A 14,055-nucleotide genomic window follows, 5' to 3' on the forward strand; every position below is an offset into this window, starting at 1 on the left:
TCTTTTATTGTGGTAAATTTTTCAGTTCAACAACAAAATTGGATTTGGCAATCCTCATGTGAATGTCAAGTAGTTTTTTTCTAATTTTCTTGGCCAAGTAAAAAATCATTACCCTCATGATAAACTTATTTGGTTTGCAATTATAACCTCATTTATCTTCCCCCAAATTGTAGGCACTCAGCCGATAGGTGAGGCACTCACAGTACTTACTGATGGCTCCAGCTTGTACTGAACTGGTGCAGACTCCGTATACCTCTGCTCTCATTTGCGCTTGACTGCATTTTGCTAATAAGTCAGTTAATGCCTACAGTGGTGGTGACTCTACAGTAGGAGCCACTATGCATATTGAATCAGCCACCACTGGATACATGCAGTTAGAAGAGTTATTTCACTTACTCCACACTTTACAAAAATCAGTTCAAATGAGTCAGCATCCTTGTTTTATTGGACACATCAGCGTTCACTCCAAACTTCCAGGCCCCTTAACCAAGGGCACTGCTATGGCTGATCATCTTTTTGCAGCTTGTCAGAAGTTGTCTCCTTATGACTGTGTTCAAACCTCTCATACATTACACCATCAGAATGCTCCAGCTTATTCAAGGAATTTCATATTACCCGAGAACAGTCTCACCAAATTGTTCATCAATGTCCTCACTGTGTAATACACACTCCAGTTTTACCTACTGTGGTTAATCATGTGGTTTGTGGCTTAATCAGTTGTGGCAGATGGATGTAACTCACATCCCTGAATTTGGCAGAGTGTTATTCACCACCACCATGGAGGATCTGGAACCACAGTTCAGAAGACTGAAGGTTGAACGGAGGTGCTGATCCTGATCTCTACTGGGAAGAAGCAGCTGAGAAAGAAGAGGAAGAATGCAGAGAAAATTCCACAGAATGCCAAACGGCCAATGTGGGGACAACTGAAGAATCTGACACATCACATGGAGCAGATAATCAAACAGCAGGGAGGCACTAAGTCCCTAGTCACCATGTTTGTGGCTATGATGGCTTTTCTAAGCTGCCAAGTAGGTTTATGGGGAAACTTACTGGACTTAATTCCCAGATCCACATTTAGTACACCAGCTGTGTGGACTGGAGAATCCATTCCAGTATTTACTAAATGATACTCAAATGATGGAAGGTTTTCAGATAAAGCTATTACAACTTTTCATTCAACTGGATTTAATTATACATGATATAGGGAAGTTTATCTATCTATACATTAATCCCCTATAAACAGGCTGGTTGTTTAAAGGTAAACCAGAGGAAGAGCATTATGGGGGAGCCAGGGGTGTCAATTTCACTGGCCCCTGGGACTTAAAGTGGTATGTCCAGACAGTTACAAAAATGGGACTCTCCAATGACAAAACCGTGTTTCCTATGGAGCATCCACCAGTAGCTTATTGCCCTAGTCCTACTACAGAATTGAGTACATTCCCTAAGTGCATGGAATGTGCTAATATTTTGCCCTGTGACATAAAGTCCCTGGAAGAAGTGGATATATTTTGGATTGTTCTCACAGAATTGATGAGACAACCATGTCATGGATCTATGACTTCTGGAGGATTTTTTAGTAATGTGCTGACTTTCAGTGGTGGTGGCACGCAAAAGGACCCATGGCATTTGATAGCTGCCTTAGATTTCATTAATTATACCAGCATCTCCCTAAATAACCTCCCTGTACTGCTTAGGAGCTGTAAAGTGGCTTCGTGCTATTGCCTGCAAGCCTGTGTTTAATCTCCTTATGTTTTAATTTCTAGAAATAGAAAAGTGAAAACTGGAGAAAAATATCAAGCGACTTGCCGTGGATGTAATCTAATTGCATTACTAGGTATAATGGAAGACAAGGAATGCCTGTGTTATCTCAACCCTCCTTTGTTTGAATCCCAGCTAACATTTCAGATTCCTGGTATTTTGATGCTGGAGTTCAAGTGTGATATGCCCAGCTAAATAGATCCCGGTGTGCTATTACTGATCATATTGAACTTGTAATAGTCACTTTGATATCTGTTTCTGTCTCTGCCATGACATTGTGATATCCTTATCCAAAATCATTCAAAAATGCTCATTTTCTTAACAATTTAGCTCAAAATACCTCCAAAGCCCTACACAATCAGGAAAATGTTGATGAAAAGCTCAAGATTAAATGCTTTGTAAGCTACAGTCATTAGTATATGAACTTGCCACACTTAAGTTTAGACAAAGGCTTCATTGTCCTACCGTCTATAAATGTATTGCAGCTGCAAATTACCCTTCCCAATGGGATTGGTTAAAAATCATTTAATGGACATTGGTCAAAGATATGATGACAGTTTAGATCTTATGGAGTTACATCATATCACCCAGGATATTCAGGAAGGCAGGAATGATTTTGTGGATCCTACGGAACAGATACTTAATGACTTAAATGATTCTAATCCTGAAGATATGTTAAAACATTCAATATGTCACATTTTAGAATCATGTGTTTACTACTAATTATTGTTATAACAATAGGATGCCGTGTCTTCTGAGAAGAAATCTGAGAACATCAAATAATAGCACATCACTTGCACTGAAAACATTAAAAAAAAAGGGGGGGGGGAGATGTCAGGAGAGGTGACTGAATTATGGTTCTTGAACATCCTGTGACATGAGGTGATGCCTCACCCAGGAGCATTCAGTGCTAAGGTGCTGTTTAAGATTGCCCCATTGCTATGGTGGCACCCTGATCAAAAGGAAGTTTTGGAGCTATCAAGTTCTTGACCTTGAAGTTCCAATGCCAGCTTCCTGGTGGTAGAAAATTATGGGCACAAGCCAATAGTAATAATAATAATACTTGTACATATGACCTTCATTCTGCTTGTTTTGAAGAAATTTTCTCACACTATATCCTTCAATGATGTATTCTATATAATAAATGTACTCAGCTGATTCATGGTCATTACACTCCTCCAGACTGTAATACCCACTGGGTCCCAGATTTTGTGTGTCTTTTCTAATCCATTGCCCCTCATTTGGTTTCTTGAACTAACCATCATGCAGATTGCAGCAATATAGCCTTCCACTGCTGCTCTAAATTATAAATTTTTCTAAAAGTGGATTTTTATAATTATTTTTAAATTTTGTTTTGTATGTGGTGCTGAGGATTGAGCACAGTGCTTCATGCATGCAAGGCAAATGCTCCACCACTAAGCCACAATCTCAGCCCAACACGAAATATTTTGAAAGCACTTTGATTTAGCTAAATTTTCGTGGTATACAGGGTATTTTGATTTTTATTTTGGCAAACTGAACTTCAGAATACTTGCCCTTATCCTGAGGGTGCAGCTCCACATATGGATTTAGCATGCCAGTTCCTGGGTTCAATCCTCCATTTCCCAAAAAGAAGACAGAAACACAATGGCCAACTTGCTTCTCTCAGGTCCTGTTACCAAAGATTTTGCTAACAAAACTTTTGTGATTGCCTCTGGCACTTTTCTCCTTTTCCCTACTGAAAATTTCAGTCTGTATTTCATCAAGCACTTTGGATTTGTGATATAGAAAGTCAGGTGGCTTGTGGGCATGGTGGCGCAGATCTGTGATCCCAGACACCGGGATGCTGATGCAGGAGGTTGCCAAGTTCCAGGCAGCCTGTCTCAAAAAGGGCTGGGATGTTCTGAAGTAGTAAAGGGCCACGTTGGTCAGTCCTGAAAAAAGCATCTGAATATTAAAAGAGAATCAACTGAGGACAGAAAAGGGAGCCCATAATTAAGTAGATGGGAAGCAAATTTTACATAAACACAAGCTTCCCAGAGATCTTGTAAATTCCACAGTGAACAACATATATACATGGGTGTACTCTAAGAGATATTGGTTTTAATCATGGAAATTATAGTCATGAACTTGCTGTATTATGGAAAATATTTTTTCAGACACTTTTCTGCTATAAATAGAGCATGATTTTGTAAATGAGGACATGGAGAGATGCTGTGTGTACTTCATTTTACTAGGTAGCATACTTTCAAGTATCAATGAAGTGCCCTATCAGGTGAATGATCAGTAGGTGGGAACCCAGTTTTTATTTGGTTCATCAAGATGGGCTAGGCACTAACCCCTTCCAAGCTTTTTATCTCCTACGAATCAGGCTGTTCTAAAGGCACTAAAACAAGTACCTTGGTGAGGAGAGACCCACCCTCTGTGTGTCCTCTGCTGGGCACAGCATGGAAGTTGCTTGCTTCTCCCACATCCCCCCTGCCAGCATCTCAGGCCCCTTGCCTCTAGGTCTAGGCCTGTTGCCTTTCTCCCATCTCTGTTGTTCATGCCACTCTTGCCAGGAGTGTGCAAATGCTGACCTTTGACTACATTACCCTCCTTACAGCTTTCCGGATATTGTGAGCAATATCCAGATACCAGCTGGTGTGAGCTACTGGAGTTGGACCTGTAAGACCTCCCCTGCCCAACGCACAGCAACTGCAGCCTCAGGCCAGGGGAGGATCCCAAGGGCTCCTGGTCCTCGATCCACACACCAAAAATGCTCTCTTGGCAGAGGCCAGAGCCTCAGAGGCACCTTCCCTCCCGCTTCCCTAAGTCCACCTCTGCAAGCCAATGATAAAGGTGAAAGAAGAATGAAAAACATGCATGTTTGAAAAAATGCAATATTTTGATTAAAAATAATTTGCCCGTGTTTGCACACTGGATTTGCACCATTCCGGCTTTGTATCAGAGCTTCTGGTTCCCCATTCTTAGTACATTAATTCAACAAGCATGCGCGAAGGCAGTGTGACAGGTGCTGGAGTGACTACAGGGCGGTGATAGGGTCCACTGCTCAAGAATCCATATGACAACAGAAGTGTCCTACCAGCAAATGTCACAGTCATAGACACTATGGAAATATCTGAAAAGAGCAGAACAGGAACACTCAGATGAAACCTGGAAACCATTTCCCATCAATATTGCAGCCTTTTTTGGTGGAGGTGATGTGTATGTGGATACCGCAAGGGTAAGGAGACAGCAGCCAGAAGAACAAAGAAGCACATGCAAACAGCCAGAGGCAAGGAGAACTCTTAAGGAATTGTAAGTGGTCAAGGTGGTGAGAAGCCAGAGCAAGGGGCTGAGGAGGGTAAGTGGTAAGAGGAGAGGATGAACTAATTCACGAGAATCCAAACAGGTAAAAAATTTTTTATTCTAGGAGAAGTTATTTGGAGTATTCCTGAGGATAAAAGGCAGTCCCTTGGCATAGTAAATGACAACATGTTAAACTGGCACAAGTCAGGAGACAAATGACGAAGTGCATTGGCTTGACTCTACTACAAAATGCAGGAGTGTGCATTTTGGTGCCACAGAACAGAATTGGAGGACACTTGTTTTCTAACACCACACGCAGGTGGACGACATACAGCAACAGCAGAAGGAATGAGACCATGGAGCCACGTTAGAGAGCATAAGGAAATAACGATGTTTATTTCACTAAGAATGTTTATATTGTCCTATTTCGCATTTGATGAAATGAGCAAAACGTATTTAACAAAATGTATTTAACATAAAATATATTAACCAAAAAAGGGACATTTTTTATTATTATTTATTATTTCAGAAAATGATACATTAATACATTAATCTAAATTTGCTCCACTGTGTTTACAAACTACCTTGGTTTCAGTTCTCTGACTATCTCTCATTCCAACACCTGTTACAGTGTAAGGAATAAAAATATTATTTGTAATGCTAAATTTAAAAGGGAGCTCTAACTCTGGGAGTATCATTTTAAAATGTGGCCTTAAAAGAAGAGTTTCAGAGCCTAGAACTAGTTATATTTAGGAAGAGAATAGACATGTAATATGGAAAGCTACTAAGATAATTTTGATTCAATGGACAATTCTAATTGATCTATTAAATGCTAACAATGAAATCTACACTGAGCTATACACACTATTTAGATAATAGAATAGACACAGAATATGGAGAGATACTAAGATAATTTTGATTATATGGGCAATTCTAATTGATCTATTAAGTGCTAACTATGAAATCTACACTGACCTATAGACACCCTCAACCCTGGAGTATGCAGGGAGCGGGGACAGGCTAAGGGAGGGGCTGCTCTGCCAAGGGACACCCAAGAGCCTATCTGAAGGTCCTGGGCACTGAAGGCTGTAGTTTTCTCCTGCTTGGTGGCAGCGTAGAGTGGTTTGTCTCACCAGGGCAATTTAAAAACATGAAGAGAGTATTTGAAAGTCCCTTTCATCCGATTTTTGCTATCCCATTGAATCAAACTATTTCTTTAACAGAAATTCAGAAGTTTTCCCTCTGGAATGGCTTAATACAGTTCCTAGAACAGATTAGGCAGGAAAAAATGAGAAAAATGTCTCGCAACATTCATCACTGTCCTATTCTGTTACATAAAGATCTCACCAAAGCATGAGTAGTGAAAAACACACAAGCGTAAGGGACACTCAACGTTGTAAAAAGGAATAAACATTTTTAGCAAACTGCTGAACTTCATTCTCATGCTATCAAAACACTGAAAGCACTGTTTTATTTGTTAATTTAGAAAGGTATCAAAGTCATAGTTCCTCTTTTTTTCACATAAGCAAGCACATATTTCAGGTTTAACAGGAAATACAAATAAAATTTGTATAAACACAAATCCATATTGAGCTATAACACAGATAACAAAGTAAAAACGAAGAAAACTGGCTACTATACACAGGTGGACACTGCTGTGTCTTATACACTAGAAAGTCTTTTATAAAATAATCATCTTATATAATCAGAAGACCAATCTTCAATATCATCCTGCAAGATGGGTTTCTTTACTGTCTCCTAAAAGCAAAAACAAAAGGGCAATTAAATTGGTGCCACTGTGACAAGTTTTCAAATGTCCACTTTCATGAATTGTTTCAAGTCCTAACTTTATGCTTTTCTTCAAGTAATTAAGCATCACACGCATATTTATCAGCAAAATGCAGCTTGTGTAATTGATAAACTCACCCTGGAGTTCCCAAATGATATTAAATTTATATATACTCAGAATACAATATGTGAGCACAATCTTCCCATTTTGAAAGGTTGATCTTACTAAGGCCTACGAGAAGTACCTCGAGAGGAAGCCAAATAAAAGGCTACCACAAATGTGAATTTCCAATAGGCTCATTATATAACAAGAAAAGAGATGGTTTTGTGCATATGATCTTAAACTTATATCCCAGATTTAAATGTTCTTGTTTTGGAGATTTCACTATTACCTATCAAAAGAAGAAAAAAGCATTAAATCTTAAAGAACAAACACTTAAAATGAGACTCCACAATTGAAATACAGCACTAATCAGAACGCCAGAATGATTAAGCTGTAAAAAAGCATTTTGCTCAGCATGTCTTTTCACACAAGAGCCAATGGAGTTGAATTTTGTGCTGGGTGAGAGAGAGGGGTTTAGTTTCATTCTGCTGCATATAGTTTTCCAGTTTTCCCAGCACCATTTGTTGAAGAGGTTATCTTTTCTCCTTTGCATGTTTTCGGCACCTTTGTCTAGTATGAGAAAATTTTACTTATTTGGGTTGTGTCCATGTCCTCTATTCTGTACCACTGATCTATCTGTCTATTTTGGTACCAATACCAGGCTGTTTTTGTTACTATTGCTGTAGTATAGGTGAAGTTCTGGTGTTGCGATACCTCCTGCTTCACTCTTCCTGCTAAGGATTGCTTTAGCTATTCTGGGTTTCTTATTCTTCCAGATGAATTTCATGATTGCTTGCTCTATTTCTGAGACCTTAGAATCTGACAAGAGACTTTGCATTTTATAGAAAAAAAGTAGGTCCAAATCTTCAACATGTCTGCTGAGGATCAGACGTCCTTAACAGGACTCCAACAGCACAAGAAATAAAAACAAGAATCAATAACTGGGATAGATTCAAATTAAAAAATTTTCTCTCAGCAAAGACAACTATCAGCAATGTGAAGAGAGAGCCTACAGAATGAGAGAAAATCTTTGCCCTCATATTTCAGATAGAGCACTAATTTTCAGAATATATAAATAACTCAAACTTTACACCAAGAATACAAATAACTCAATCAACAAATGGGCTAAGGAAATGAACAGACACTTCACAGAAAAAGATGTAAAAGCAATCAACAGATATATAAAAAAAAGTTCAACATCTCTAGTAATAAGAGAAATGCAAATCAAAACTACCCTAAGATTCCATCTCACCCCAATTAGAATGGCGATTATGAGAATACAAGCAACAACAGGTGTTGGCGAGGATGTGGGGAAAAAGGTACACTCATACTTTGCTGGTGGGGTTGCAAATTAGTGCAGCCACTCTGGATTCCTTAGAAAACTTGGAATGGACCCATCATTTGACCCAGCTATCCCACTCCTTGGCCTATACCCAAAGGACATAAAATTAGCATACTACAGAGATGCAGCCACATCAATGTTCATAGCTACTCAATTCACAATAGCCAGATTGTGGAGCCAACTTAAGATACCCCTCAATTGATGAATGGATAAAGAAACTGTGGTATATTTATACAATGGAATATTACTCAGTCATAAATAATAATAAAATTATGGCATTTGCAGGCAAATGGATGAAACTGAAGAATATCATGCTAAGTGAGATAAGCCAATCTCAAAAAACCAAAGAATGAATAATCTTGCTGATAAGCGGATGATGACACATAATGGGGGTGCAGGGGGAAGAATGGAGGAAGGAGGAACTGTATAGAGGGAAAAGGGGGTGGGAGGGGATGGAAGGGTGGAGGGGTAGAAAAAATAACAGAATAAATTAAACAGAATTGCCCTATGTATGTAAATGTATGACTACACAAATGGTACACCTCTACTTCAAGTACAACCAGAGAAACAAGTTGTACCCCATTTGTTTACAATAAAAAAAAGTGTGGATAAAAAAAAATATAAAAGAGCCATGGATACTCAGGGAGATGACAGCTTGAGAGGTCACAAGGCCAAATGGCTCTAGACTGTTGGTGAGCCTGGAGTTCCAGGGTGTCACTAATATACTCAGTGAACAAAAAGGATTTTTAAACATATTTGCAAGAAAATGTATATGCAAAACTTTGTCTTGAGGATCAAAATGCTCAGTCATGACATATACAAGGGTAACTCTCCAATGTAAGATGCTTTAATATTATGAATAAAATAAAGGAATAAAAATAAATACCATGAATTCTAGTAGCAGCAATCATTTATTCCCTATTTATCAAGCACAGATACTTTAAGGTATCTCTTGAAGGATGAACCCCTACTGTTGAACCACACAAGCTTAAAATGAGAAAGCTCTCTTTTTAAACAACTTATTTATTTATTCAAGGTCAGACTTAGTTTCCCAAAAGGAATCCACAAAGGAATTGTCCATGTGGTGAAATCAATGATAGCAAAATTCAAAGCACAAAAGAAATTTCTCCTTACCATCTACCATACTTGTACTCATGTTTTCAGATACAGACAGACAAGGCCTTCATTTCAAGCATAATTTAAATCCAGGCAGAAATGGTAGCAGAAAATTCATTTCCCTGGCCTCAAGCTTCCAGTAAGGACTTGGACTCTCCAACTTCTTCAGGAGAGGAGAGATTTACCTAGTGGCTGGATGGATCACAATGCCCTGGCTTGCCTCTCCATCTCTCTTTGAAAGATATATCTGCTTATGGTAATGTGTGGCTCTGCTCCCATGTCTGCAGCGAGCATCCTGTTTCTGGGACACCAGTCAAGTAGTGGTTTCTTCCACTGGAAATTGAGTAAGAATCCAATCTGAGATGGAGGATCTGTGGCTTCATAGCTAAGCCCATCTTCCTCTTAAGTATTAGGTTTGAGCAGTGCAGCTAGGAGGCTGGTCTCTATCCTTCTGCCTTTTGGCTTCTGATGGGGGGTGGGAGGGAATAAAGTGTCCTTTGCTGCCTACCACACCACACCACAACCCAGCAAATGGATGGTTGATTGCAGAGACTTACGGAAAGGTTTTCTTCTCCCTTGACTTTATGATGTTTCTTCTTCAAAATACTGCTCACTTGGAAGAGAGGTAGAGCTGAAAAGGACATGTTAAAAACAGAAATATAGTGAAATCAACAAGAGTAAGACCTAACAAATACAAATATGATCTCACTCACTTCAAGAGGGTACACTGAATGTCCACTGGATCTCACTCTAAATGATGTGTTGGAAAAGCATCAAGAAAATTTAACTAATACATACACACTTTCCATATATTTGGTAACTCTTTATGGTATAAAGAAAAATTTGATATCATTGTCTCTTTTTCTGGAGCACTCAATTGTTATAAGGAAATAAATATACACTCAGATATAATAAAATTAAGGAAGTTTGTCATGTGTGAATTTCAATGTTAAACTGCAAATGGCTTATGCATGAAAGAACTCTACACCAGTTAGCATATAATTATAAAATATATGTATTTTATCCCAAAGGCCCAAGGAACAGTTTGTGGAACAAGAACCCAAAGAATGATGTGTGTATTTAAACAACTTGTGACAATACTGAATGAAAATGAAAAGAATTGGAGGAAGTTGAGATTTACCTCCAACTTACAGAAGACAGAAGGAACAACTTGAATATTGAAGAGCATTTCACTTGGAGAATGGAAAGCTTTTCAGTTCAATCTTTGATGTCTGAGTCATAAGCATTATGCTAGGATAATGTGGTAAGAATTACAATTCAGATAAGACAGGCACTGCCTTGGAGATGCAAACCAGTCTGCTCAGTTGAGGAAAAGTACCAATCAATAGTGTGTTGTATACAATGTTTCATCATGAAAATTGGTAGAGTTTGTGGCATCTGGCTTTGAGTGTGTTGCACCTACTTTGTCACATTTAGGGTAGAAAATATGAACCAAAAATAATATTTGAGAAAAAGGAAAAAATTACTGAAATGAAACACCAAAATTTTTGTGAATGTGTGTAATGCCATTCCAAAAATGATGACTATCAAATGTACTCGTGGGCTTGGGATGTGTCTCAGCACTTGAGAGCTTCACTACCCAGCTTGAGGACCTGTGCTCCGTCCCCAGCACAAAGAACACGAGTTAAACATTGACTTCATCTGTTCTGCTTTTTTTCTTCTAAACTGTTAGGCACAAAGCACTGGAACATAAAATTAGTTAAACCATCAAATGGTATCTTTCATGAAATTGGAGTACTTTTATAAAGATTTGAGTTATCAGAGTATGGCATGTATATCGGTGTCAGCCTGTGCACACAACACCCCGGGTTCAGTTCTCAACTTTACACAACCATTTTCAAAACAGTGTATTATCAGAAAACAATTCTATGTACAATAAAATTATGGGAGATATATCTTTCTGCTAATTTTTATTTTTACATATTATCATAAAAATCAACAAGGCAACAAACAAGCTCTAAAATACCTCCCCATCAATAAAACAGAGCATCCCTGAATTATTCAATAACGTACATCCTTATAGTACCAATGAACAAAACCTATATTTGGTAATCTAGTAATACAAAAAAGTTGCTAAATGACAGGAGTAAATTTCAGGTAATGCTAAGAGATGAAATAAATACTTCATGCTATGAACATGGAGAAAAACTGCTGTGGGGATGAAATCACAGACTAGAACAATAATCATTATTCTCATTTTCCTTAATATTACAACAAAATGATTTTAAGATAGCACTTCATAGTGGAAGTAGTCCAGAATGATTAACCTTGAAAAAAATGGAGATGGTAAACGAATTCTCTACTCATACTTTTGGGAATATTTTGCTTTCTGGAATCATGGCTAAAAATCTTTACAAGTCTCTTGTTTTGTAACATCTCACCCTAAAACCCACCCTTCTCTATCTTTTTACACAGTATATGGGCACACCTGACAAATTTCTGTTTTCTTTCTTTATTCACATGGATTATTGTGACCTTCACTTCACATGCACAAGTCAATGGAATGACTCTGTAATTTACCAAATGAAACAAAAAGAATTCGATCACAAACCTGAGACCCGAAGGAAAATAGAGAATGCCACTCACCTTGCAGCCACGGTTCTGCGTGCAGTTATTTCAACACGGGTGGTGTGCAGTAGGATCATTGATGTTTCCTGAACATTACAAAGTCTTGCAAGTTCGTTACTAACTTCCGCTAGCCTTTCCTTCGTCCTGCAACGATTGGAAAACAAAATCATTAGTTTCTCATTTTCCTTAAATGAAGTGCATTCTTCAGAAAGTACCATGACAGTAAATGGAGTTTTCCACTCAACAGTGTTTTAATCCTAAACGTGTCAGAGCAGACCTGCCGCGTACAGCTAATTTTAAGTTTCAAATTGCTCGAATGAGCTACATATATTCCTGGGGGGAAAAACTAATAGTTCAAACTAACTCACAGCTCAAACAGAGGGGGAGGGAGAAATAACTATCAATGAAGTGTGGTCAACAGGTGACACCTCTGCCCTCTGAAAGTTCTCCACTCCTAAGACCCTGCAAGATGCTGTTAGCAGTACACTATTCACATGGTAACTGTGAGATGATGCATATGCCGATTCAGGTGATTCTAATGGCCTATTCTAATACTATGTACATTAAAACACCATGATATGCTGCCTAAATACATGCATATATATTACTCAAAAAGTCAAGGCAGTAATACTTGTATTTAGTGAAAACAGTTTATGCCTTTGCAGATGTACCCCTCAAAGGCATTGTCAAACACATGCTCTCACGATCTGCTGAGGCCACACATCAGATGGAAGAAAACGAGCACTGCGTCCTCCAGGATAATTCGAGCAGCATCCTCCAGGGGAGAACCACATAACTCACTTGGTGGTCAGAGGAACTCAAGCAGCCTGGAAGACAGTTAGCTTAAAACATCGTTAGCAAGGCACTGGAGTGGGGACCAACCCTTTGTCTTCCACTCAGACCCTTTCACTGGGCCAAGGAATTTGTTTCAACCACTTTGCGATGTATCCTTTTCTTCATCACGTGCTAACCATTTCTTGTATCACAAGTGTGAGTTTATGCAGACTTGAAAAACTCGAAAGGACAGATGGTCTCCAGCGACCCTCTAGGGATAACAGGAGAGATCTCAAACAAGGAAAATTCATTGACCAAGTACAGGAATGCACCCAGAGGAGGAGGATTACAGACAGCAACTCTTTGGGTTTCAGTTATAATCTTTCTCATGCAGTTATTTACTGAGAGATTTCTTGGACAGAATGCTATTAAGAGAATTTGTAACCATGCCACTCGGAAGATGTTAAACATGACATCAGATAAATACTTAAAGATTAAGTGATCACTTTAGCAATAAAACTACATTACTGAGAAAGATGGAAATGACATAAACCCTAAAAGGGGGAGATATAGAAAGTGCCCTGCACTCATATTCTAAAAGTCAGTTTATTTACCACCAATATGGTTCCAACTTAGGCTGCCGAAGTGTACGTTTTAATCATCTCATGACTGTGACTCATGAAATGTTACTCTTTAGAGAGAAATATATAAGCTTAATGTATTTCCTATGATACTAATTTCACTCACATGCTAAGTTCATCAGACAATGACATTCTCCTGTCCATTTCTTGTAAATAGAGCTGCTTATACTGTTCCAGCTCCATTTTATAAGCGTAAACTTGATTGTTCATGTCAAAAAGTGTGGCCTTCATATCTTGAATGTTCAGTTTCATCTCACTTTTCATGGATGCATCGTGATGTTCTCTTAATTGGTGTAAGGAGATCTTTGCCTGAAGCCATTTAAAAGGATATATTTTAGACATAAGTATCATACAAAAATTTATTGTGCATTTTTTCTTTTGGCAGTGAATACGTATTTTTTTTAAATGTGAAAAAAGATTTTTTTAAATAAGCCATTTGTATCAACTGCAGTAAATGTCCAAAATTAAATGATTTAAACTATTCTTTCAGTCTTCTTTTAGTTGTTTCATTTATGTTGTTATATTGTGCGGTGCTTGGGATCAAACACAGGTCCTTCCTTGCTCCTGATAGGCAAGTAAGTACTACCTGAGTTACATCCTCAGCTGTGAATCACTTTGTAATCAGATGAGTCAGAGAATAACACGATTGGTTCAAAATTTTAACAACATAAGGT

The 14,055-nt window shown here is 38.3% G+C and overlaps 1 protein-coding gene across 3 annotated transcripts in view; it reads right to left on the reverse strand.

The window, feature by feature from the left end:
• Window positions 1-6,471: 6,471 nt before the first annotated feature.
• The window catches only part of LOC306641185 (uncharacterized protein), a 37,202-nt gene continuing 29,618 nt past the window's right edge, over window positions 6,472-14,055 (reverse strand). The window contains exons 11-14 of one of the 3 annotated variants that reach the window (XM_079106121.1): window positions 13,488-13,690; window positions 11,985-12,110; window positions 9,935-10,008; window positions 6,472-6,786 (exon numbers count right to left, since the gene is read on the reverse strand). In XM_079106121.1, coding sequence (XP_078962247.1) covers window positions 9,960-10,008; window positions 11,985-12,110; window positions 13,488-13,690 — 378 coding nt within the window. In that variant the 3' untranslated portion in view covers window positions 6,472-6,786; window positions 9,935-9,959. Of the gene's footprint in view, window positions 6,787-9,062; window positions 10,009-11,984; window positions 12,111-13,487; window positions 13,691-14,055 lie in introns of those variants that run through there. The other 2 variants (XM_079106122.1, XR_013758053.1) reach the window with 2 other exon arrangements.

The sequence above is a fragment of the Sciurus vulgaris genome, assembly GCF_902686455.1.
Source record: "Sciurus vulgaris genome assembly, chromosome: 12".
NCBI classification, from domain to species: domain Eukaryota; kingdom Metazoa; phylum Chordata; class Mammalia; order Rodentia; family Sciuridae; genus Sciurus; species Sciurus vulgaris.